The sequence below is a fragment of the Mauremys mutica genome, chromosome 21 (assembly GCF_020497125.1).
Source record: "Mauremys mutica isolate MM-2020 ecotype Southern chromosome 21, ASM2049712v1, whole genome shotgun sequence".
Classification (NCBI taxonomy): Eukaryota; Metazoa; Chordata; order Testudines; family Geoemydidae; genus Mauremys; species Mauremys mutica.
Genome location: NC_059092.1, coordinates 13027058 through 13054656, shown reverse-complemented (window position 1 = coordinate 13054656; position 27599 = coordinate 13027058). Strand labels below are relative to the sequence as shown.

Below are 27599 nucleotides of genomic sequence, written 5' to 3'. Positions count from 1 at the left end.
TCAAAAGTTCATGGGCCTTTTCCTGTCGACCTGGCCAGTGCATCTGAGTTGAGAGCGTTGTCCAGAGCAGTCACAATGGAGCACTTTGGGATAGCTCCCGGAGGCCAATACCATCGAATTGCGTCCACACTATCCCAAATTCGACCTGGCAAGGCTGATTTCAGCGCTAATCCCCTCGTCGGAGGTGGAGTAAAGAAATCGATTTAAAGAGCCCTTTAAGTCGAAAAAAAGGGCTTCGTCGTGTGGACGGGTCCAGGCTTACATCGAGGTAACACTGCTAAATTCGACCTAAAGTCGTAGTGTAGACCAGTTAGGGACACAGCTCCAGTATGCTGGACGGCTGTGCCGTTGATTTTAGAGAGAGTTACACGAATAGAATCTACCGCAATGCTCTGAAATGTAGAGATAAAGGATTTGAAAGCAATTACCTTTCAGTGAAAAGTAACATTTTCCAAAACCTCTAATGTCCACTGCTCCGACCTCCCCAAATCCTTGAACACTGGGTTGGAAGCAGGATGTGTAATCTAGCTAGCCCATTAGAAGAAGGTCCATTAAACAGTGCACTCCCCTCCTTTACAAAGAGCACTTGGCATTTTCATGCAAATTAGCTTGTCTTCCATCACAGGTGAGCAATTTACATTCTTGAAAGGTGTCTGTCAGCCCTCCACATTATCCAATTAAATCCCAAAATCATCAGCTCTGTAACTAATGGGAATGAAGCCCGGAGGCTATTTGTCATGATTGCTAGATAGGAGATCCAAAAAGGATGAGAGATCCTGCTGAGATATAATGAATGGGGCAGTATAGTAACAAAATAACTGTTAGTATATGGTGCAGAGGACAAAATTTAAAGGAAATGTAGTGAGGATTTTAGGGTTTAATATTTGACTTAATTGAAAAATGTTTTTCTTGGAGAGTTTAAATTTCTGATCCCCTAATTTAACAACAAAATATGTACAGGGTCAGAAGTCTCTTCCCCTCCCCCCCCCCCCCCCCGCCCCATGTCCCCACTCCACAATTTGGTTTAGTTCCTAACATATAGCAGGAGTCAGAACCTGTGGCACATATACCAAAGGTGACATACAAGCTGATTTTTAGTGGCCCTCTGCTGCCAGCCGGGGTCCCGGCTGCCGGCTCCGCTCAGCCCGCTGCCTGCCTGGATGAACGGAACCCCAGGTCGGCAGCAGGCTGAGCAGGGCGGGCCTGACTGGCTCAGCCCGCCGCCGGCCCCGCTGGCTCAGCCCGCTGCCAGTCTGGGGTTCCATCCGCTGGCCCCTGTAAATGTATTACTGGCATGCAAAAGCTTAAATTACAGTAAATAAATGAAAACTTGGCACACCACTTCTCAAAGGTTGCTGACCCCGACAGAGAGCATGTTCATTGCTCTCCATCATCATAATTTAAGATCCATAAGCAAATCAACTTCAGCAGATGCAGATGGACATTAATAGGTTCAAAAATGCTCTTTGGACAAGCACACGAATGTTCACACATTTTACTGAAACTTCTCCAAACTGCCAGCCTTCCGGGTTTGCAAAACTGGGCTGCTTAACCTCCTGGGAACAGGGCTTTTAGTACTTCATGCTTTGGATCAGGTATGAAACACTGCGAGTACATTACCCTGCTAAACCAACTCACTCTCTCAGCTGCATTAGAATAGTGCTTACTGGGAGAGTGAATACACTGAACAGCCACCAGGGGACATGGAGAAATATCAGTTCCACAGATTGTACTGTGGAGCAAGGAACTTTTTGAAGGGAAACAAGGGAGGGCCTACTGGACCAAAAGAAATTTGTTGACAGATTTTCTTGCACATTTTACTCTACAGCCATATACTTAGGAACTGGAAAGTCCTTATACTGCTTACCAAAAAGGAGGATTTCAAAGTGTCCCACTGCAGTTCTTTTGAGAGTGTTCCGTGCTCAACTCAGACCAGTGGGAGGGAGGCTGGGTAACGGGGCTGGATTTGATTTTACAGGCACCAAACAAAGGGACACATAAAGGCATAATCCAAATAATGTGATTTTATGGCCAGTTCTCTCAAACCACCAAAGCTAGAAAAAGCTGTTTTATCAGTGAGAAGCTGGAGTGCCCGGCTTTCTAGGGGTGCAGAGCAGGACTGTCTAGCTATGGTGGTTTAGGGGATATCATGACAATGGTCACTGCTCCCTCAGGCCATCCCAAGTCAGTTTCACTGTGCAGATGGCCTCCTAAGGGTGACATTTTCAAGAGTGCTCAGGGGCTGGCTCAACTCTGCTCCCTTTGAAACCAATGATAAGATTCCTATAGACTCCAGACAGGATTTAGGCCAGCACTGAGACCCCTGAAAACCTCACCCTTTGTTTAAAACCTGATGCAGTTTTTACTGAACATATTAGAAGGTGAATCCATGTAACAAAGTGACATCTTACTCACCATTAACAATTACACCCAAGATTTTCAAAAGCAAATAGTGATTTCTGGGAGCCCAGCGACAGAGGCTTGAAGGGTCCTGATGTTCAGAGAGTGGATGCTCTGCGCTTTCAGGTCCCATCGAGGTGTTTCCAGTTGGGCTCCCAGAAATCACTGGTCACTTTTGGAAATCTCGGCCTGAGCCTTTACAGTGAGATGGACTGGATTGCTTCAGCAATGTGTCTCGCGGCCCTTTTTAAGACGCACATTGAGTTCGGAGTGCCAAAAGGTGAAGAACACTGGATTAAAACTAGAAGTACTGACATGCATCTTTTATGCTGCCATATAATCTAATTGGATAGTTTGATAAAAGTCATCCATGTGCACTGAACTGCCCTCTTGGTTAGGGGAACGAATAAAGCTCATCACTTAATATTAACAGAAAGTATATCATAGATCGGGAAGACTTCATACAATTTCCATTTACCCTCTATATGAATGTGCTCACCCCAGCTGAGTTATAAAAAGAACACTCGAGAGAACACTGTCGGTTAGCACTAAGGGCTAGCAGAACTGAAATGGCTTGGTTCAGCCCTGCATCTCTCGTTACGTAGTCTGCTTCGGACAAAACAACATGCACAGAAGGATCAGCACAGCAAAAAATGCTTTGGGTGTAGCCGATTTAAAAGACGCTTTGATGTGATAATGTGTTGGCAGTACTGCAAGGGACTGAAGCATATGCAAGTCAGTCTAGTTGCTAGTGTAATATAACAGTCACTTTGATTGTTACTGGGGATAGAAGCTAGGGCCAGCAAAGCTAAGATCATGAACTAAAGGGCTAAGTGCCCTAGTTGGCAGACTTAGCAGACTCATGTTGTCTGCGGCCCAGGCACAGAAGGGGTTACATAACACATACTGCACAATAGGTTACACTTCTAATACGCATTTGTGCATGGACTGTGAGTCTTAGGGTTCCAGTTTTAGATTCCCTGAGAAAGGGGGCATGTGGTTTGGTGTGTGAAAAATTCACACCCCCCCCGAGCATGGCACCCTAACCCCTGCTGTAGATGCAGCTAGGTCTTCTGTCAACCTTGCTACTGCCTCTCAGCGAGGTGGATTACCTCCAGCGATGGAAAAACCCCTTCCCTTGCTGTGGGTGGTGTCTATGCTACAGCTACTGTGCCATTGTAGTGCCCATAGTGTAGTTATAGGCTGTTAAACCCAGCAGGCTGGATTTGCCTAGAGGCAGCTGCACCAGCTCCTGCTGGAGTGAATGCCCTTAGAGGAGGCAACAGAGCTGTACAAGGGGCCTACAATCTTCCCTCCAATGGACAGGATATAGCCAGGGCAACTGGGAGATGCACTGATTCAGCTCATCCCTACAGCAGCCTCCACTGGCAGGGCTTCCTGGGGAGCTCTTGGCAAAGGAGTAAAAGCTTCTGTCTCCCCAGCAGAACCCTCGTGAGGAGAGCAACAATGAAAACACCGCCTACCCTCCCCTGGCTGCGAGTTTCCCCTTCAGGGTACGGTGACTCTCACTTCTATAGTATGTACCCTGCCTATGCAGAGCAACAGCACACAACAGGTTCAGACAAGAAAGGAAACGTATCCAATTAAAACTGCAGGAGGAACTGATGTAGACTCTGTGCTCTACCTTGAATTGGGCCCTGGTACCGGGATTTATCCTCTCACTCTTCTTAAGTGGCATAGTGACAAGTGGTTACTGCCTGTTTTGCATCTCATCTGAAAGGTGGCACTGCTCCAGAAGCACAATGCCATCTAGCACACAGTCTGGGCACTGGGCCAAAAATGACTCAGAAAAATGGAGTGTCACCTGCTGAATCAACCAAAGCCACTTCTCACAGCTCCTTGACAGTTCTCAGATCCAAGGAATGACTCAGCCAGCCCTGCTTGGATTGTGAAACTTAAAAGGATCACGGAGCATGAGGTGCTATGCCTATTTTGGAAGGCTTGTCACTGGTTCTCAAACTATCATCAGCAGAACAACCTGCTATTGTCACTACGGAAAAGCATCTGTCAATCTTCTAGATGTGGGTGGTTTTGTTTTTTTTGTTTTTTTCAACCTAACCCAAGAAGTCAAGTATTTCTGTGCATTTACTTGAATGGTTGCTTCGTGCTGTTCTTTGATGTAAACTCAACCAAGAAGTGACAAGACAAACTGCAAGGTGACCTAGAGGGAGCTGGGAGCAGCAGGGAGAGAAAAGATTCAGTACTAATAAATGTAAATTTCTACCCCCGAGGAGAAATAGCATGGGGGTACCTATTCCAGCTGCCACGTGTCAGATGATGGTGAATTTATTGTCATTTTTATCTCTTATTACCCTAATATTGCTATTTCATGTAATGGAACAGTAAAGATGCTGCAGGGAAGGTGGGAAAGGGGTTTTGGAAGAGGAGCTACTCCTGAGAGCAAAAACCAACAAGGAGTACATGGCTACCCCTCTGAAACCTACTCCCAAGAGGGATCTCTTATCTTGGAGAGATAGGATGGTCCAATCGATAGAGAACTGGACTGAGAATCAGGAGACCTGGCTCTGCCAAGGACCTGCTGTGGCACCTTGGACAAGTCACATCAGCTCTTTGCACCTCTGTTTCCCCACCCATACTTTGATCTATATAGATTGTCAGCTCTTCCAGGCAGGGACTGTGAGTATGTTTGCAGAGTTCCTAGCACAAAGGGGCTTTGATCTGTCCAAGTCTCTCTGCACGGCCTTGATATTGATTACACACACAAAAACTGTTAAAAGACTACTGTATGAAGGTCTCGCAATCGAGCACTCCAAAGTTAGCAAATGCCAGAATTAAGGTTGCCCATGCAACCTTAACTTGGCCTCTGGGTGCATCTGCATTATGGAATGGTCTTTAATTGCATGGTTACACACTATTTTTTCCACAGGATCCCTGCCACATTCAGCACACAGATTGGACTGGGTTCATTTAATGAGCTGCTATTCAATGTTTTCTTTTTAACCCCGTTGTTCAATGTGTGCCCCCAGGCCTTATTTACAGTACACTATGCAAACCCTGCTCTGGAGACAGACTTGTGAACTGCCTGTTGGGTTGCCCTACAGGGCTGATCACTATAGTATCTGAGTTCTTCACAACACCCTGGGAGGTGAGGGGGAAGCACAGAAAAATTAAGGTCCAAAGATCCCTTTAATTTTGGGTGCCCAATTTGAGACACCCAAGATCTGATTTTTTAGATTTCATAGAACAATAGAACATTGTATTTTCAAGCACCGCTCCCATAGACTTCAGTTACAACTGTGCGCGCTCAGCACTTCTGCAAATCAGGCCCCATGTCTCAGTTTTGGGCCTCCAGAAATTGAGAAACACAGAGTTAGTGACCATTTCTGAGAGGTCTGATTTAAGGGATTTCCCCAGCATCACACAGGGACTACGTGGCAGAAGCAGGGACAGGGCCCAGTACTCCGACAAAGCATTCTCCCGTCTTAGCCATGAGACCATCCATTTTCTCTTCCTGCAATCCCCTGCCTCAATCACTACATTACATACATGCCACCCAGTGTCTGCAACACAGAATCAGGGGGCCTACAGTCTCCTGCATCACATGCCCGGATTCATCCCCAAAGCAGGTCCCTATCCTGTGCACTGATTGTGGCAGGGGTCCCGTGGAAAAATAGTATGTGGTCAAGTAATTAAAGGCTATAACAACATCCATGTACAAAGGGGCCAAGTCAAGGTTGCACGGGCAACTTGAATTCTGGCATTTCCTAACTTTTGAATGCTTGACTGTGCAACTTTCTTGTAACTGAGTTTGTGTGTGTCATTTCCCAGGTTTTAAAAAAAGCAAAACAGAAATGGCATCCTATTGACACCTATGTGGGTCAAACAGGGCTGGAACATTTAAAGCCACCACACAGAGCTCTCCCACTTGGAGAGATTTTATCTGCTAAGCTCTAGCATGTCTCTATTGAGCATCTGCAAACTGATTTTTTTTCCAAAGGATTAGAACTTGGTCAAAACCAGATGTTTTTTCTTGGGGATGGCAAAAGGCACATCTCTGATAGAAAGGCCACACTCTCTGCCAAATTTCAAGTCCCTGCTCCAAAGCATGGGGAGTGCTACACCTGTTCAAAGATAAGGTCTTAAGCACTTGTCAACAAGAGCTGGGACGGAGTACACTCGGGGAAGAGGTGGGAAGGGTAGAGGCAGTGTGGGGCCGGAAGAGGTGAGGCAGAGGGGACCTTAGGGGAAGCGATGGAGTGGGGGCAGGTCCTGGGGCAGAGGTCGAACACCTCTGAGGTAGAGAGGAAGTCAGCGCCTATGGCCCCCACCTATGTTAATTAAATGCTTCACAAGTCTGAGATTCACTCATTCATATTAGATAGGGATAATGGAGCTATTAGATGGTATACAGCTGAAGACCATGCTCTTCCATCCCTCCTATCAGAGTGATGGCGCATTGTTTAAACCATACACACGTACCAAGAAAATGAGCATTTTAGGAATAGAAGGTCAGAAGACTTCAGCTCATAGAAGTGACTATGTGATCATCTAGTCTGACCTTATGTATAATGCAGCCCATAGAACTTTCCCCACACTTAAAGTTAAAACACCAACAACTCCAGAAGTAAAAGCCTATTTGCTTTCCATACCATGATCAATTATTTAGATGATTATTAGCACATGCACTGAAACATGGTTTATATCATTGCTAGAACCTTTAAAAAGATTTATTTCCTCATATTTCATTTCAGACCATGTGTATTATTCCCTAGACAGTTTTATGAAGAGATTGCATGCAATTATTCCAGGAATTTATTCTGAAATGACAAATCCATCTACTTCCAACTGAACTCGTATATTCATTAGGTTGTTCAAATCATTTAGCCAGCCCCTGGGATGATTTCTGATCAATGAGTGCAACAATTGATAAGTGACCTCAGTGAGAAAGGTTTTCCCCTGAATTTAGGAAGGATAATTAAATAACTTGACATTGATGCAATGCCACACTAAATTCACACTCTCCATATTTAACAAGTCCAGATGATCCGTGAAATCTAGAAGAATGTGCTTTCTCCCCCCCTCCCCCACTGTCCATCAGCAACATTACAAGGCAGTAAAATGCCCGTCAAATTTAAGCAACTGGAGGAAGTTACTTGACATTGACAAATATTTCTAAATCTGTGTGCCTAAATTTCGGCTCCTCAGTCATATAAATCTGAAATAGCCCAAATCTGGTGACTTTCCAGGCCGGCTGCAAAAGACATCTGTTGAAGAGGGTTTTGGAGAGGGCTGAGTATGCTTCACAGAATGATGAAAGGGTAGAGTGGAGCTTTTTTCTTTTTAGTAGGTAGTAAGCTGGAAGAATTCCTTTTCTGAGTACTTCAATGTTGTTGAGATTTTGCTGCATTAATTATGTATTAAGGTACCTAGAGCAGGGATGGGCAGCTATAAGGTAGCAGAGGATCACAAAATCCACTAAAACCTTCTGGCAGGCTGCGGTGTGTGTTGGGTTGGGTCCTCCCAGGGGGTGTGACACAAGCTAGGGTGGGGTTGGGTCAAGTCCTGCCTCTGAGGGGTAGAAGGTTCTGGAACAGGGGGGCTGGAGAGCGAGCCCACCCCACACTCACCCTGCAGTGGCAGCTCCCGTCCCACAGGACTGGGCCTGGTCCCCTGCTTCAGACTGTTGCCTCTCACCCCAGCATCATGTGATGCCTGTTTGCACTCAGGCAGCCCTACCACCCTACGTCCCTCCTGGCCTCACGCCACCAGCTCCCCTGCCCTGAGCTGGGCTGTGGCAGGCCTGATGCAGCTGCTGGGCTGCCAGTTGCCCATCCCTGACGCAGATCTTTGTATTCACATCTTTTTTATTAAAACTGAAACAAAAATATTTGGGCACCTTAATAGATGTGGCCAGAGTTTCAAAGGTGCTGAGCTTCTGCAGGCCCCGTGGACTTCAAAGGCAAGTGTAGGCACACAGCTTTTCTGAATAGGGGCATAAATATGGAGTTAGAAGCCTAATTTTAGGCACTGAGGCTGGAATTTATAAAGGGATCTCTTTACTCGTCTACACACACAGGTTTTGTACTGATAGTTAAACCAAAGCACCCCCCTAATGTGGGCACAGTTAATACTCAGACTGGGATTCACAAAGGAGTCTAAAATCAGGCTCCCGACTCCAACTGAATTTCACTGGGATTTGAGCACCTAACATTCAGGTGCTTTTGCAAATCGCAGCCTAAAGCTCAAAAACATTGTCTGTAATATCCTAATTTTTTTTTTTAAAAAGCATTAATCTTCTCTTAGAATTTAATATGGGACATTGGTGATCCTAAATAGTTACGCCTTAATGCATTGTTTTGCTTTATTATAAGCTCTAGGGTGTCTCATTTTTTCAGCTGTGCTGTAAAATTTTATATTACTTCCAAGACTTTAATTCTAATTCTCTAATACACCCTGCATTTTATAATTTACTTACCATGCAAAGGTCAGGTCAGGTCAGCTGCAGCTCCTGGTCATCAGGGAGATCCTCCGTTTTACCTAGTTTCCCTAGTGAGCCAGACCATGGCACAGAAAGTCAAATGACTTACCAAGGTTGCACAGGGAGTCAGTAACTAAGCAGCTGAGATTAGAACCCAAGATCCCAGCTTCTTATCCATGGCTTTATCAGCTAGGGTGCATTTCCTCTTCAAGGTCATTTTACAAGCTGATGGCCTGATCTCCATTGGTGCCAAGCACTTCCAGCTCCTGCTGATTCAATGGGAGCTGCTGATGGCCCACACCTTGGGAATTTAGGCCTGAATTTATTTTAGGGACATATGTTTGTAACGGAACACTCAGTGCAACAAAACCAAGTCTGCTCACAGGTCTACAGGCTGGGAACTTGCTGCTCTATTTAACTGCGCCATAACTCTCTCTCTTTGTGTAACTCCCACAAAAACTGAACCATGACTACCCCACAGTATTCTGGCTAACCCAGTTAACCCTATCATGACTGCTTTACCACACTTAAAGTAAAATAGATATTTCTCCCTGGTTTATATGCCACCCAAACAGCTCAAAACAGCCTGCAGTTTAGCAGTTCTGGACTCTTAGCTAAAGCTGGGCTTTCATTTAGCAGCATCCACCTTTTACCATTGCTAAGTGGTTAGAACACTGTGGCACAATACTCAGGCCCGCCATAACCTCCCACATAGATTATGGCAGCGTAGTTTACTTGGGCTTGAATCAGCCATAAGAAAACTGCAACTAGAGCAGAATGCAACAGCACAATTTCAGCAACACGGACTGTCAAAAGCACAGCACCCTGGGGCTTCCCCGCATACACTGACGTCTCATAGAGCCCTGCTTTGTTATTGTCCAAAGTGCTAAATGATCTGGGCTAAGGATACTTAACAGGCCAACTCTGTTTCCAGGATCTTGCCAGTGACCCAGCTCAGTAACAAAACTGTGCACCATCAGGACTGGTGCCGGAGATGGGACCTTCTTGGGGTTAATCCCAGGCCATAGAATTCACCCACACAGGAACCAAACATTACTAAAACTTCACTACATTCTGGCCTAAATGCAGTTGAAGGAGCACTGAGGAATCAAGGAACTTGGACTCTAATCCTGGTTCTGCCACTGACCTGCAGGTGTAACCTTGGGAAGGTCACTTCACACCTCTGTGCCTGTTCCCCCTCCCTCCCTTTAGCTCTCTTGGCTATTTACACCGTAAGCTCTTTGGGGGAGGAGATTGTCTTATTCTGCATATGTACAGCAACTAGCAGAATAAGACCCTGTTCTTGGCGGGGGCACGAATACTATTAGACAAATAATCAAATTTTTAACTTGACTTCCCCAATCCCACCACCTAGCACATTAATTTAAAAAAAGTACTATACATGCATTTTTCCCATGGGGATGAACAGAAATGCAGAGGAAACTCCAACTGATAGACGCTAGCCTCTCTGCTTAATTTGCTGACTCTGCAAAGTGTTCAGGTATGTAGTGATGGGTGTGGTAGGGAGACCTAAAGAGAATACAAACACAGAAGTAATAGGCTGTCACAAGCTATCCTGTGCACAACTTACTTAGATTCATAACATTACAGAGGGATGAATTCAGGTACATGGATCTTTTCTGGCTCACAATAATGCAAAACAGAAGTGCTCACTGTAAGGCTATACACTGCATATTATTACTTGCAGCTAACAAGACATGTAATATCAAAATGCAGCACAGAAGTACCCTATGGTTAATCAGGATGATAGGCCCATTAATAGACATACAAACAAAATTGGTTTAAAATAAATAAGGGAATAGGACTATAAACACTAAAGATTATGCTAATTTGTTTCTTGTAGAATAAACACTGTGGTAAGATTTAAACCCCCTTCCCCCACTGATTTCTTTATTCAGTGCAGAAGCTCTGTGAAGCCTACTTAACATTTTGGTGAATTTTATCCTATGAATGTAATGAGAGTTGGGATAGGTGTCTTCTGAAGAGAGTGTACAACACAATACACAGCATGTGACATTCAATACCAGAGGTGGTCACGGAATAAAATGATGTAGCTGGATTGAAAAAAGGGCTGGATAATTTCTTGTCCACCAATATTTTCAGCTATTCATTCAGGGTGCAATTTGCCCCAGAGTAACAGGAATGCACAAAGCCCCATTTAAGATCTCATTAGGTTTAAATGGTGTGTAGAGCCACTCTGAATGGGTGAATTTCACCCTCTACATGGGGGGAAACTGGGGAGGTTCGTACAACGATGACACCAGCTCTGGGTCACCTGTGGAGTCCCTAACAGCCAGATCCGTCAGTTTATAGCCCCATTCTGCTGCTCGTGCCACTCTGTTGGTAGCAGGTGGGGCCTTTAAAGCTGCCATTAACAGGCTACTGAGGATTCCTGAGCGATCCCTTCCTGGTGTGCGAGCCCCATGACATAATGCAGAGAATCATCGGGATGCTCTGACAGAGCTCTGGTGCACTTTAGCATTAAGCTTTCGATACCTACAAAAAATGGGACTAAGAAAAAAAACTTTTGACTGTCATATTTATAAGCTGCAAAAAACCTTGGGGAATGAGCTCATGCGCTCCAAAGGAACATCTATTAAATTAACTGAAACAACAACAAAAAATAAACAAATAAAAAAATCAAGACATCTATCCCACTCCAAGTTTGAAGGATACACAAATTTTCTTGTGTTTAGTGGGGGCAAAAAATGAATTTTCCTTAATGAGTGAAAGGACACATAAAATACATACATTCTTTTCTATGTATGTTTTCATATACAGTAGAACCGCAAAGTTATGAACTGACCAGTCAACCACACACCTCATTTGGAACGGGAAGTACACAATCAGGCAGCAGTAGAGATACCCCCTTTCCCCCCATCCCCTGCAAAAAAAAAAGCTAATACAGTACAGTACAGCACTGTGTTAAACGTAAACTACTAAAAAAATAAAGGGAAAGCAGCACTTTTTTCTCATAGTAAAGTTTAAAAGCTGTATTAAGTCAATGTTCAATTGCAAACTTTTGAAAACAGCCATAATGTTTTGTTCAGAGTTAGGAACAACCTCCATTTCTACAGTGTTCGTAACTCTGAGGGGTTTTACTGTTCCACCTATCTCTGTAGTACCTGAATGTTTATAGATCCAAAGATCAAAAGAGGAGGGCTAGATCTCAGATCTGATGAAAATTCACTTTTGAAAATGTAATCTGGAATTAAAAATAAAATGGGAAATTGCAGTAAAATATGGAAATGAGAGACCACCAAATATTTAAGGAAGATTCATCCAGGAACAAAACAAAAGTGATAGGAAATTACTAATCCTTTCTGTATTTTATGGTTAAAAAAGAAAAATTATACATTAATTTCCCATAAACATTTTAAAACCACTAACAGCTGTTTGAACCTTTAAGATGTCTTTACTGACAAGTAATATTTTGCACCAGCTTTAAAAGAAGGGCTCACAATGGGAAAAGCTGACACACAAAATATAGCAGTAGAAACTGGTGTTAATATACAAAGCCTTAATTTCAGAATAAACACATCTTAGAAGACACACTGGACTTTCCCAGCCAGCATGGCTTTGTGGGGCAGAGCCTGGTCACCTGGTCTGTCTGTGAAGCCGGGCAACTTCACTGAGGCGAGCTCTCGGGGTAATCAAGATGTTTGCAACAGCTTCCTGAATTGGCTGGCTGGGGCAGTTGATAAAAGGATGTTAGAGATAGTATGAGAGCTAATCCACAGCCCTGCCACAGCACCATTGTTCCCTACACTACTAGTCTCAGTCTATAGGACTAATTTCTACTTCTGCTAGTCTAGAAGATAATAGCAGTTAAAAGAGGTGGAAGAGACCTACTCACTCACTAGTTCCATAGAAGGGTAGACTACAGTGCCAGAGCATGTATTAAATATTAAGCTGATACCTCTCACTTCATCTTACCAACATGTCAGGTATAAGTCTCTAGGTAAGAGGGAAGAGCTTCATGTTTTCATTCCCCGAGTCCAGATATTTCAGCCACCTTCATTGTTGCATCCATGATCAGATCATAAAGCGATGGTTATATAAATCCACAGGGTAGTCAATTACATAAATGAGATGCAATGGTAAATGTAAACTTGCTTATCTGGGAGAAAAGAGCTGCTTTGAAGAGCACCTTCTATTTACTGTCACCTCTTTTAGCAATGGTAATACCTGTACTCTCTTGAAAAAGATCAGATTTCATTTTGGAATGCAGATCTATGCTATTTTGCACTTTTCCCTTTGGAAAATGTTGTGCGTGGATTCTGTGTTTGTGAAAAGTGATAGATTGTATCCTTCACTCTGTAAGGCTCTCAATCACAGAACAGGCAAGATACAATGGCAATGGAAGCTTCAACCAAAACATCAAAACCAGGAGAGCAGTGATTAATTCATTGGTGATCTTACTGCTGAAAATGATCACAAGGTGCCAAATTGTGGTGAACAACTGCCAATAGGAAAGTGGTCTGAGCACTAAATAAGCATTTGATGAGAAGTTTCAGTGCCAATGTTGGAAGGAATGCAAATGAATAGGTAAATGGATCTATAGTCCCTAGGCAACTTTTAAAAATCTCAATCTAATATCTAATGTAATGTGTACGATGCTTTTCTAAACTTGTTTCACACTTCATAATTTTCCTGGAGTGCGCCATGTAACTATACATAAATAAATTAATAAAATGTTTTCAATCACCAAAAATTGCAAAACTTAACCAGTTATTACACATTTTACAGTGTCACATCCTATTCAACTGAATACAGTTTACAATTGCTAATGTATCCAACTCTAACAGCGATTCACTGCAGCATTCTAGTGTCCAGACCACACTAAGCATCAAGCTACAGTGCACAACATTATGCCACATACAAAATGCCTTTAAAAGTATTTGCTCATCCACAATTTATTTGCAGCAATTAGATTTTATGCATAAAACAATGATCAAGAACAAAACCACCATAAAAACCATAGCCTCATTGGGACTGTACTTTACCACAGATAGGCCCTGCTTTCCTTACGATTTTTAAACGGTTTGAATACTACTAGAGGGAGCAGCCTGAATATTTTAAACATGTTAAAAATGTGAAGTGTTTCACAGGGTTTTCTGCAGAACTATGCCAGTTGCTCCTGACTGGCACCCCTGGTATGGGTAGCAAAGCTACAAAATAAATATTTGGTGTGGTATTTACTTCCATACCAGGAAGTAAACATGGAGTTGTCTGAGAATCTCCTCTAAATAAATAAAGGTATTTATTTGGATAGGCAGTCATGTTTTGGACATTTCCCATCATTCAATGGCAAGTCTGTGTACACAGTGAAAGGAATCATGGGAGAATATCACACGATATCTTGTCCTATGTTTTCCTGCACTGTAAAACATTAACTTGCTCCTGCAGTGTGAAGGATGGATATTCTAAGAGGTCTATGAATAAAGTTTAACTTAATAGAAGTATCAGAGGGGTAGCCGTGTTAGTCTGTATGCACAAAAAACAAGAAGGAATCTGGTGGCACCTTAAAGACTAACAGATTTATTTGGGCATAAGCTTCCGTGGGTAAAAAACCCCACTTCTTCAGATGCGTGGAGTCAGTTACAGTCTGAACCACGATAAATTAAACTAAAGTGTCATGCTAGGTGGGCAGGCCTTAAATTGGTAAATTGTAACAGCTATGCTACTGGAAGATTTTGGCTTGGGTATCAGGCGTGTCATAATTCCTCCTTGCTTTGGAATGTAACATTCTAAAAATCCGAATTGTTCAATAAATCTTAACATTTAGTTTTGTGATAAACTATTTCAGAAATTAGGAATACAATCAGTGCATAAACTTTAAGTATTGTGTACATGGAATATTTTATTTACCTCTTACAAAAAAAAATCAAAAGTTCACTGATTATTACACAAGTCTAATGCCCTTGCATTTGTAGTGGTATTATTTCAAGGTATTAATTTTACCCAAACCAACAACAAACCTCCCTGAAGGATTTATGTATATTTGCTTTGCTGAGCTCTGTGTTATTATCTAAAGGATGCAAGCTTACTTAATTCCTTCTAGATGTTTTTCTTATAGTCCACATTTAACTACAAAAAGCAAGTTCTTCACAAGTTTTTAAAAAGTTTACTTTATTGGTTACAGTTATATAAAATGCACCACGGTAGTCCCATCTAGCTGGTCATTAAGTGCTTGCAACAGCAGAGAGATCTTATACATCTGAGAGATTTCCAAGGTTTATTTCATGCTGGAGGAAAAACAAAACAAAACCACTCTTCATTTGCTTGCCTGCACTTAAAATATATCCAACAAGGCTAAAATGTTTAAAAGCAAGGACAACCCCATTTGTATGTCAAATTGTAATTTTTAATGTTTTCATTAGAATAATCTTTATATCACTCTCCAACAAAAGAAAATATAACTAACAGCAAACTTTAATACAGGCACACTCTCCAGATTAACAACCCAAAACAAAAACAAAAAGAAATTAATGTAAAATGTAAATCACATATAATACAATTGAAGTGTCCAAAACAATTTAAATAATTTTAAATATTTTATTTTTTTTAAACTTGCTACAAATGCTTTATACAATATTTCAACATAAAGTCCCCATAACAGAAATGTAACAAAATGGGAATGATAGTGAAAGTGAAAGTGGCACAAATTCACCAAACAAGTATTAAACTACAAATTTTAAGAGGTAGATTACTTGTTAAGGGGGGCAGGAGGAGAAGAGGGGGAGGGTGTATAATGAAACTAGCTGCTTTCCATCAACTGAGTCCATTAATCCGGCAGGGTGTATAAATGCATGAGAAATGATATTTCCACGAAGAGCTCTTTATGAGCAGTAAGTTAATTTGTTGCTTTTAAGTTATTAGATAATGAGGTGTCAGACCTTTTACAGTAATTATACATTTATCTTTCAAAATATACACCTACACAGCCCTGTTTCTGGCCTGTTTATTAATAAAATAGTACACAGTATCCAATTATATGGAATTCAGAAATTGGTGCCAGTATTTCATTTCTATAGGAAGGAAGTTTTATTTGTATGTATAAATAGGAGATTGGACATTTTATGAATTTCCCAAACCTGGTTTTTCCCACATCTATGCTGGGCATCTAAAAGACTTAAAAACAAAACACAAAACAAAAAAAAAAGTGGGGGTGGAAGGAGAAAAGGAGAAAATTCTGTCACACTAGGTTCCTCTCCACTAGTTAATTTAAAAGAAAAGCTTCAGGAGACTCAATACATGACAAAAATACTTTGAGTGCAGCAACATTTGTCGTCCCTGACTCTACAATGAACTATTGATAAAACAGGAACCTGCTTTGCAAAGTTTTAAGCTGAAATGTCTTTTTGCATGTCATTCATCAAGATATGGGCAAAACCAAAAATCTGAGCTATCAGTAAAGTGGCAGCAGATTCTGTTCAGTTTAGCCCATATTGCTTCCTTCCTTTATTAATAGTACCCTTCTCTTTGTATCTAAAACATTCTATAGCCCAGCGTGTGTATCAGGCACCAATGAAGAAAACATATGCCTGACACTAAACATTAGAGCAAGAAGCCTGCAGGCAATCAGCTGCATTTTATGATTGAGAGTCAGTTTCAGCTGGTTTCGCAAGCTTGGTGGATTTCACATCCATGTTCGTAGTGCTTATCCTAAATTGAGCATTTAGGGATTTTTGTTTTGTTTTTACAGGAGGTTCCTAGAAAATAAGAAACAAAAACTGAAGATAAATGACAAAAATAATAGTATAAGCTGTTTATGAACTGAATATGCTTCCAAAGAAAACACAAACCAAAGTGTGAGAAGTAGACTTGAAGACAAACAATTGCTTAGTGAAGCAGATGGTTTTGAAAAATACTTAAGATTTCCTGGAAAAAACACAGAAATGCTTGTGTGCAGAACAGAATCAAAGTTTGCCAACTGATGCCTGGTGTGTAGGGCATCAATTAATGTATTAGGGCAAGAAACCCTTGATTCTTGACATAAATATCAAGGATAAGCAGGCAAATAAAATCCAGGGTTATGAATTTAAAAAGGCATATTCCTAAAACAAAACAGCAAACTTCCTTTTTAGCTGAACTATCCTTAAGACCAGCCAACAACGCAAGCTGCAATGGGAAATGACAATGTCAAAGCTGTCTCTATGTAAGTCCTTATTCACGCCATGAACACTTTGAAACGTGCAAAGGATCACTTTTTTTTCCAATGTACATTATTAAATAGCTAATCTGGATGCAAGGATATACATCTCTGGCTCCAAATTCTACTGATTTCCAGTATAATGTCTCATGCAAAATCCTTGGTTACTAAGAACAGTTTTACAGACCGCTCTTTAAGACAGAGACATTGATGTAGTGAGATAATTAGGGCTAGCTGGTTTCTCTTGCTCTTTGAAGACATTTTTCTGTATTATTGGCTGACAAAAATTCAAAACCTTTTTTCTGCTTCTCTTTCTTGTGTGTGTATTGATTTTATTTGTTGATAGTTCAAAGTAACTGGAGTCTATTTCCCCTTTTGCCCACTGGAATTATGCGCCTGTGTTGAAACTTGTACTTTCAGGCAAAGTATTTCTTCCAAAGAATCATTAAAAATTAAAGGTCTGCATTATTGTTTAATCACAAGCACTGCACTGCAACCAGGAAAAAAAAAACCTCAAAAAACAAAAACAGAAAAAGACAGCTCTCTCCCCTATGAGTTTTGGAACAGTTAATTTGGGAAGAAAAAAATGTAAGATCAGGCAGTTTCTGTCCACCACATCTGATGTTTACTATAATCACCCGAAGAGGGAGGCACTGCTAAAAGAACTGAAGTAGTATTGAGCAGGAAAACTCAGTGGCCTTGAGGCTGTAAATATGCCACCACATTATCCACTCCAGGATCGAAGGGGCTGAACAGCTTTAAAGGATAGGAGATCTCCAAACGATGGATATCCCAATGATCTCAGAAGCACCTATGCAGAAGGCTAGACCCTTGTGCAATATGCCTAGGACCTATGTAGCCTCATATGCCTAGGAGTCCATTAGATACCATGCCGACCATGAATCCCTGTCAATACCTACCTCACAACTCCTCTGGAGGGATTGAGGTTTGGACCAGGAAGCCATATGAATTTCCACCCAGGATTTCCCCACTGGTTTGCTGGCAGAAAATGCCATGTAGAGTGGGGAAGCCTGAGTTATCCAGTCTCCCAAAAACCTTTCTGCTATGTTTTGTGGAGAATAAGGGAGAATACTCCTGCTCAGGCTCAACTTGCTGATAAATTTTGGGCCTGATGAGTTCCCATTCTAACCGGTAGCTAAAAGTGGAGTAGGTAATTTTGCCCTTAATTATATACTGAGGCAAGTAGTTAATAGATTTTGACCAACCCATTGTATTATTACTATCTCTATTTATTTTTTCATTATACTCTTGTATTATTCTTTATGTTATGAAGGCAATACATAAACAATAGCTGATCCAAAATATTTGGGTAAATAATGGAGGAATTCAGTCATGATTCTTAACATACAGAACCACTATGTATTAAATCTATGATCACTGTGTTTGACTGCACATTATATGTTGTAGCAAGGTCATGTTATCCAATGACATACAAATTTTGTTAAATATGTTTGCCAGGCTTTCCAATTCAGTTTGCTCCATCTCTCTGTGGATGATATCTCATGGTGTGATTTGACAAAATGCAGAGATGAAGTATGTGCAATGTAGCTCAGCATGACTGAGCAACAGATCCAGCTGCAAGTTTTGCAAAGCTCGACCTTCTTTATCTTAAAATTTGAGAAAAATTCTAAAAAGACCAGGGAACTGAAAAGCTCATACGCAACATGTGGCTGTTTTACTCAAACTTGAAGCTAAAAGCTTACCTGAAGTCTTTTAGTTCTTGTTTTGTACTGCTCTCTTCTCTCTTGTTTTCTATTGTGTCTGCATTAGCTGCCTGCTGTAAGCTCCGAGTGATAGGTCCTCCAACCCTCTCTCTAGATTTTACACTGAACCTGTCTGTCTTTTTCTTGTTTGCCACTGCAGACTTACTTGGCAAAACGGCTTTATTCCTTTGTATTCTGACATGCAGTTTCTGGGATGTTTTGCTTGAGATTCCAGAATTATTCTTGGCTACCACTTTAGTTTTTTTCCCCTCAATGTGAGTCATTTTGGCCACTCTTACAGGGCTGGAGTTCCTTAACACTGACGAGGGATTTGGCTTTTTGGATCTAATTGGAGGTATAAATTTTACATTTTGCTTTGATTTGAAGGATGCAGTAGGCAGCTGAAACTGCACAGGTCCTGAGGTTCGTGCTCTCGTCTTGCCCAAGTGAGCCTGCATACTCTGCATTTTTATCTCCGCATCTGCCGTTCGTCTGCGCTGGTTGTTGCCTTTATCGCCACTTGCAGATGATGAGAAGCTCCCACTTTTTTTGGATGAATTTTTTTTAGAGGAAGGGGAGATGGGTTTTTTGGGACAACTATAAGATGCATGTTTGTTCAAACTTCCAATATAAGTGAATTCTCTATTACAGTAGGGGCAGATGTGAGAGTCTGACTCAGATACACTATTTTTCAAGTCTGCCTTCTGCTGTGCAGATTTCTTTTTTTGCAAGATTGCTTTTTGGACAAGCTGATTTTTCTTCTTCAATGCACTTAGTTTTAGCTTATTAGAAGACAATTTGCTAATCTCAACATTGAAATTAAGTCTTTTAGGTTGTCCCATTCGTCTGAAGGCATTTTTCCCAGTGCCAGCTATAATGACCATGCCATTTTTAGGCTGCACAGTCTGCTTCAGTGGTACTGGATTTTTTTTGGGCGTGTATCTCTTTTTGTCGCTGGCAGAGGCACATGCCAAGATGTGTTTGTGTAATTCAGGCATGTTATCAACGCTTTTCCCACATTTTGTACAACGAATGGCAGTAGTAAAGGTCTGTGGAATATTATGGGTAGTGAAATTTGTAGCAGTGGCTCCAATACCCATAGGATTTCGGTGATGATACTGAAATGGAGGTGGTTTAAAGCTCGGATAGTGTTGATTGAGGCCCAAACGAACATCTGGATCTTTTGACTTTACTCCAGACGCCATTATTTTTATGGTAGTATAAAGCTCTTCAGAGGAGTCATTTAGATCTTCATCCTCTTCTTCTTTTGAAGGTTCCAAGGAAACTTCTGGTAGGCTTTGCATATGTTCTACACTTGCCTTACTGGGATCTGTAAAATTCTGGGGTCTTAGAGTCCCACTTTCAAACTCATGATGTGTGCATTCTTTGTCTGGATGGAGATCTCGCTGATGTTGTTGCAAATTGCACAAAAAGGCAAATTCCTTTTTACAAACTGAGCATACAAAGATATTTCCTACTCCATGAAGCAAAAAGCGATGTTCTGACAAGTCAGTTTTTTCTCTAAATAGCTGTACACAGAATTCACATTTGAAGGGCCATTCTTCAGCATGAACAGATAAATGCTTAGTTAGGTCTTTAATAGAAAGAAAAGGTGATTCACAGACATTGCACACAAACCTTTTACTGAACGTTTCCTGAACTACATCTGCTTCACTTGAAGTCTCTGGATCTTCTCTTGGCTTCAGGTGCTCACTTTCCATTTCCTCTTGTTTAAAAGCTATTATGGGGAGAGTACTTTCCAGATGATCAGCAGGGGAAACAACAGAAGAAACTACAGAAAGAGGAGGAGGAGAAGGAGATGATGAAGAGGAGGAGGAGGAGGAGGAGGAGGAAAAGGAAGAGGAGGAGGAAGAGGAGAAAGAAGAGGAAGATGAGGATGAGGAGGAGGAGGAGGAGGCGGAGGAGGAGAGGTTTGGAGGACCAGGTGAAGCAGTAGTAAAAAGTTCAACAGAAGGAACAGGAGATGGAGAGGGAGAAACTGTAGGTGAAAGAATTGGAAGTGGGGACTGTGTAGCAGTGTTACAAAGTGGTGATGGGCACGAAGGAGTGGGAGTGACACTGGCAGAGACATCTGGAAGTGGTAAAGGAATAGTAGGAAGGAGTGGAGGGGGGTGCGTAGCAAGTGTTAACAAAGGAGGACAAGGTGGTGGGGAGGAAGGATTTGTTGGCGTTAGAAGAGGGGGCAGCTGACACAAGGAGGATATAGCAGATGTCTGAGGTAAAGGGGAAGCAGGGGAACTATGAGAAGGGGACTCAACAGTAGGTGCTGACAGACCAGGATCAACATCAGGTTCTGTCTGGGGTACTGATGATTTACATGGACTTGGGCTTCTATTCAAAGTCAAATCTGGTGTGCTTTCAGTAGCTACATCCGTTCCGTTATATTCATTCAGCAGAACTTTTTGCAACATGCATGTGGTTGGTTTCTTCTTTTTAATACCACTACATGTTGGCTGCACTGAATTATTTTCTTTGCATTCCTTAACTTCAGAGTCACTATATGGCTTCTTATGCACACTTAGATCTAACACTGATTCCCAAGGAACCTGAGTCTTGCTTTTGACATCAGACCTTTGTTTTACACCACTAGATAAATCCAATGGCTGCTGGTTGCACACACTACCAAAAGTTGGAGTTGCTGTCCATTCCTTAGATATTTTATAGTCATCAAAACTCAGAGGACTCATAGTCTGTCTTTCTTCCCGCCCACATAAGCTCCATACAGGTGAGTTGCTGTGACTTTCTAATTTTGGCATCTTTGAACCTAGAACTGTGTCATTCCACATGGTTTTTCCATCACCTTGTTTACCAAAGTCTCGAAGCGCTGGACTATGCTGTGGAGAACTGGGAGGAGAGCTGGTTCTCCTTTTAAACCTACTAGATACTGAAGGCAAAATGGGTGAAGATGTAGCAGAAGGACCTAATTTAGGGATTTCAGTTGCTGCTGGAGTTATCTTATTACTATCCTGTGTCTGAAGAAGTTGTTTCAACTTGGACGACAAATAAACACTTTTTTCTTTATGAAAAGGTAAGCTCTCAGCTGTTGAAATGCTAAGAGGAAGATTTAACGAACATGAAGGAGTTATAGGTTCTGGATCTATTTCAGTTTTTATTCTGGGTAAAAGAGGAGGGCTGGTTGTTCTCCTCTTTTTGGATTCATTGCTTCCACCGCTAGAAGGCTCCTTAGGAAGATCAGTCATGTGTGTGTGTGTAGACTTTAAATTTTGAGAAATTTCCACTGTGACTGGACTAAGTAAACAATTTATTCCATACAGGTCTGCAGAATTGGATTCCATCTCAATCACATCACAATTGCTAGTGCTACTGTTGGACTGAATTTTACCATCAATATAGTAATTTAAATTTTCTGAGATATTGCTGGAAATATCCATAATATATATGTCATCGGCTTCACCATCCTCTTCTAATTCTGTACTTGCTATATACACACTCTGGGCTGGTTGGGCCTGCTCGGTTTGAAGTTGCGGTTCTTCAAGAATGAATCCTTTTCTCCTGACACCTTTGGGAATAAGATGACGCTCATGAACCCTACGCTGGTGCCTACGCATGTTTGTATGCGTTCCAAAAACCTTTTTACAATATTTGCAAGGATGCAATTCTTTGGGTTCCTTGGTCTCAACAAGGGTAGAATTTGACATTTCTTGGGAGACCTTCTCAGAATCCAAGACTGCAAAGTCTTGCACAAGATTGGAAACATTTAATTCATCTTTAAGACCGTCATCTGCAAATGTCTGTCCATCAGCAACATCATCAGACTGCGGGGCCGAAGTTAGTGTTAAGAATGGTTTTCTTTTTGGCCCTGCTTCATGACGCCGCTCATGCCTTCGCCGATTAATTTGAGTGCCAAAGGCTTTCCCACAGTATCGGCATTTGAAAGCATGATTGACACTAGATATATGAATATGCATGTGGCGTTCAAGTCCTTGCTTTGTTGTAAACTTCCTCTCACAATGCTGACAGGGAAACATAAATGTTTCCTGGAGGTCACCATTAGATACACCTTTTGCTTTAGGAATTTTTACAACCGGTGTTTTCTTCGGGGAGCTCTCTAGAGATTCTTCCGATATGCTTTTTTGTTCCTCCATAGATTCTAGCTTCTCGTCACATACAGCTGTAGGCTCTTTTCCAGGGCTTTCTTCAGGTAAATTAGCATCTTCCACTTCCTCTTCATCTTCTTCCTCCTCCTCTTCTTCCTCCTCCTCCTCCTCCTCCTCCTCTTCCTCCTCCTCTTCCAAATCATCTGATCCACAAGTTATTGCTCCTGATTTGTCTTCAGGCATTGTTCGTGGCTCACTGGTAGGACTGGGGATCATTAGTTTTGGAAGAACATCTTGATTTACCATCTCCTGAATCACAGCTGTTTGTTCCAGTGACAGCACAGCAGAAACAGATGGCTTTTCATCTTCCTCTTTATGGTCTAATAAAGAAAGAAAAGGAGGAAGAGAAGGAAAAGCATTAGTGAATTTAGCAAATTTTCCACAATATAATAATTTCATTTCCCCCTGTCCCCGCCCCCCATCACCAATATGCTCAATATTTAGGAGTACTAGAATGCTACTGTTTCCTGTTGTTAAAATGTAGTGTTTAGAACTAAAACCTGTATTCACATTTTCCTGTTTGCAATTTTTTGGCCAACATGTAAGGGACTGCATTCAATACACTGAGAAACTCAGAATTACTGCTAACATTGTGGCCAGCTAAGCCTCTTCCAAGAAAGAGAGCAGGGTTTTCACTGTGTATTTTTGGGTATTGAAACAAAAAATCTCAGATAAAGTTAACTGACTTGTGTCACCATTTTTAAAACTTAGGGCAACAAGATCTTAAATTTGAACTCTGCCTGGACACACATCTAAAATATTCAGTCAAATAAGTTTTAGAGTTTGGCTGAAAATTAAAATTACTTTGAATTTTGTTTATAATAAACCAATCTGGGTTTGGTTTTTTTAAACACATTGTAAAACATATTATTGGATTCAATTTGTTATTTTTCATTTTCTAAATTCTGTTTCCTGAGTAGCGGGAGAATCCCCACAGGCACAGACCATCCTCTTTTGAATCAGATACACTCTGAGCATCATTTGCTGCTGTAAACTGGCTCTGAAGGCACCTTTGTATGCCAGTTTCATTTACCTGCCTTCAGACATCATCAATACCTACTGATGAAGGGAATGCAGCTATCCTGATGATGATGTGCACAAGCAGAGTATCAGCAGAGCAGCTGTGCAGTTAAGGCAAAAATACCTCTACCTCCTTTATATGTCTAGCTTGGGAATGCTGGGGCATGGGGTGGGGAGATGGTGTCAGATTCCCAGGATTAATATTTTTTAGTGGGTTGCTCAGAGGGTAGTTGGAGGAAAAGATCTTGAATGAAGCCAGTAGTTACATGCTGCCCTTACCTCCTTCAATTATACCTCCCACTGGTCCAACAACAAAGCCAGGGAAGACAGACTTTACATTCCTGATATTTCTAAACCAAAAAAACAATCAGGAAAAAATCTTAAAAAGATCCTTCAGGCCTTTAAAATATACATCACAAAGTGAAAAAGGGCAGAAGCCAATTTTGAAAAATATGGTCTGCAGGTCACCTTTAAGGTAGACTGCATCAATCGTTTTGTGTGTTAAAATACCACCTCTAAAAATTCTATTCTGTTTGCATTACACTGCGCTTTGTTTTATTCCATTGTATAGCAATCCAAATGGCTGGGCAAAGAGCTAGGGCAGCCAGTGGCTATATTATAAAATTATACCATGATTCCCTAAGTCATTTGGTACTACATCTTGTTCCTAATTCTAAGTTTCAGAAGACTTAAATTTAAAATAAGGACTTCTTTATTATGTTCCATCTGAGGGTTTGGGATTTTATGTTTAATTTCTGTACTAAGCTAACTCTTCTGTACTGTACAAGGTGTGAACATATGACATACTTCTCAGAACATAAAACTAGTAACTTCAAGTTATTTAACACTACAAGGTAGCTGGGCACGCAGTATGAACATTTTTATAGTGCTGCTGGTCTCTGTGTGTGTCCTCCTTTAATTCAATATGATACCTAAGGAAATTCATATGAGAACTGAAAAAAATCTTACCTTCTTTAGACTCCCTCATATCTGTGGAAGTAAAATCCAAATCAGTCTTTCTCGGCTTTGTATCTATTGCCTTTTTCCCCTTGTTTTTACACTCCTTTTTCTTCCCTGAAAAATAAATTTAAAAAAGTCTGTCTATTGCTGCTCAACAATTTTAAAAAAATTTTTTGGAGTGACAAAATTCAAAACCCAGCCCTCAGAAAAACTCCACATTTTTGAATAATTACTGCATTTTCCTGGGGAACATGAATGGCACATCCTCAATAAAAAGAATAGCAACATTCAAAGGGTACATTAAGTGTATGCAAAAAGATTGCTAAAGGGCAAAGCATAGAACAAAGGAAAAGAAGGTGACTTGCAGGAATTAACAGTTCAGCAAATTTAATCTTGATACCTGTTCTGTCACTATAATTGATAAAGCAATAAGCGTGTAAATGCCTAGAGGAAAATGAAATGATCGGTACAAGGTAAGATGAGTTTGTCAGAAACAAAAACAAGCTGAACTAGTTTTCTCTCACTGACAGCACAAAGAGGATAAAGGAAATGCAGTGTCTCTCAACTAACTCATCAGATACAGGTAGCTGACATCTTCATAGGTATACTAGACAAATAAGACTTCTATAAAGGATGATATTATGCAATAATGGTATCTGAGCCAATTTTATAAGATAAGGTGGGTGAGGTAATATCTTTTATTGGACCAACTTTTGTTGGTGAGAGAGATAAGCTTTTGAGCTCACACACAGCTCTTCTTTAGGTGTCTCTCACCACAGAAGTTGGTCCAATAAAAGATATTACCTCACTCGCCTTCTCTCTCTATCATCATGGGATCAACATGGCTACACTGCCACTGCACTCATTAATGCTTAGTGTCAATTTGGGAAGTGCTGTCAATTGGTATTCTATGTGGGTGCCATTCTGGGTTCCATATACTTCTATGTAGGCTTTCAAAATAATTCTACGTCTCTTTTCAACCATGACTTGGAAGAGAGTGATACAAAAAGCAGAGGGATCATAAACATGCCAAAAGAAAATATTAAAATACAGTATGATTTTTACAAACTGGAGAAAGATTAAATCAATGACATTCAATAAAGGTAACTATAAAGTGGTTTACATAAAGAGTAATCCAATATAAAATTGGGTAATAGTTGTTAGTGAGCAGAATTACAGAAAGATAGGGACGATGAACATAATATACACGAATAATGCAATGCTGACACAAAACCAGAAAATACTAAAGGAACACTACCAGAAAGCAAGTCAGGTAGCTAGTCTGCTCTATCAGACATTGGTTAGGCCTCACTTGGGAATGCTGCATGTAACCTTTGGGCAGCACATGCTGATACACTTCACAAAGTTAAGAGAATAGGGAAAATAAAAAAAGGAATTGTTTACAAAGTAAGACCTATCATGAAAGCTTAAGAACCAGACATGCTTACTACAGATGAGAAGACAATTCTCTCCCTGAGAAATAGCTAAGGTGAGATAGAAAAGAATACAGAGAAATTCTCTGTCCAAGAAGCTGTAGCAAGAAAAGAAATGTAGGTCAGATATAACTTTGTAACTATAGCCAATATGCTGCTCTCCATTTGTGTGTGTACTATCTGCAAAGGGAGGCCTTCTGGGGGGAAAAGGGCCCAAATATGGAATTATCAGAAGACTTAGCCAATGATTTGAAAGATGCATAGAAACTTCATTTACAAATTAGCTTTGAGGGTATATTCTCCAGAGTTTTCCTCCTGCTCCTATATATGGTCTCTCTTCATCCAATTCTATGATATTCAAAGGGTAAGAGATGGGCTCTCACAGATATATGTAGGGTGGAAAAATGTCTGTTTACATCTTCATTCTGGGTAAACTTTCCATCCTTGAAAAAAACTCACACTTCTGATACACTGATGTATGCTACATATTTCCCTTGCAGCTAATGGCTTGTCTACACGTGGAGTTATTCAAAAGTGGATTAAGTGAAACAGGAACAAGGAACTCTTATTCCAAAATAAGATTGTCAACATATGAGTTATTCAGCACTAGCTACGGTACTTTAAATGCACAGTCTACCTTAATCTGAATTAACTTTCAACTGTATGCAAGCCCTAAAAACAGCAATCTCTTCTGAAAATGTACACCTCTGCCTACCCAGCTGCTAGAATGGTACCTCTACAAAAGAAGTAATACATCCTCTGCCAGGTCGCTCAGACACAAAACATTAGCTTTCTAATACATGACCTTCCGGCCATAGATGTGAAATGTATTGTGGAATCCATGTCTCTCACTTAACAGCACACTCTCCTATCCTACCTAACAAGCCATTGGACTTGCCTTACATGAACTGTTTTAAATTTAAATCTGAGATTATTCTTTTACTCTTACAGGTATTTTGCACATCTTTTACTGAAAGATTTTCCTCTCCATTCCTACTGAAACGTTTAAAGTATGCTAACCTTCCTACAAAAAAGTTTAAAGATCAAAGAAAGCTCAGCTTCACACTAGAGAAAATAAGAATTACTAGTTTTTATTTGGACACCATTGATGTATGAACTAATTTTATAGTTTCTCCCTCTTCTTTGACAAACATAAGTTTAATTAGTGGTCCAGCATTTCTCCAGTTCTCTATATAGCTTTATAATTGTGTTTCGTTCCATTTTTGGTTATTTTCTTGTTTTCTTTTACCTTAACAGATTTCTATCAGATGAAGAGATCACTATATG

The 27599-nt window shown here is 40.9% G+C and overlaps 1 protein-coding gene across 13 annotated transcripts in view; it reads right to left on the bottom strand.

Annotated features, from left to right (window-relative positions):
- Positions 1–27599, bottom strand: part of PRDM2 (PR/SET domain 2) — a 129961-nt gene that overhangs the window by 9901 nt on the left and 92461 nt on the right. For 11 of the 13 annotated variants that reach the window (XM_044995928.1, XM_044995923.1, XM_044995930.1 and 8 more), the window contains 2 exons: positions 24889–24993; positions 18761–23219 (listed from right to left, as the gene is read on the bottom strand). In XM_044995928.1, the coding sequence (XP_044851863.1) occupies positions 18761–23219; positions 24889–24993 (4564 nt within the window). Of the gene's footprint in view, positions 1–14724; positions 16597–18760; positions 23220–24888; positions 24994–27599 lie in introns of those variants that run through there. The other 2 variants (XM_044995934.1, XM_044995933.1) reach the window with 2 other exon arrangements.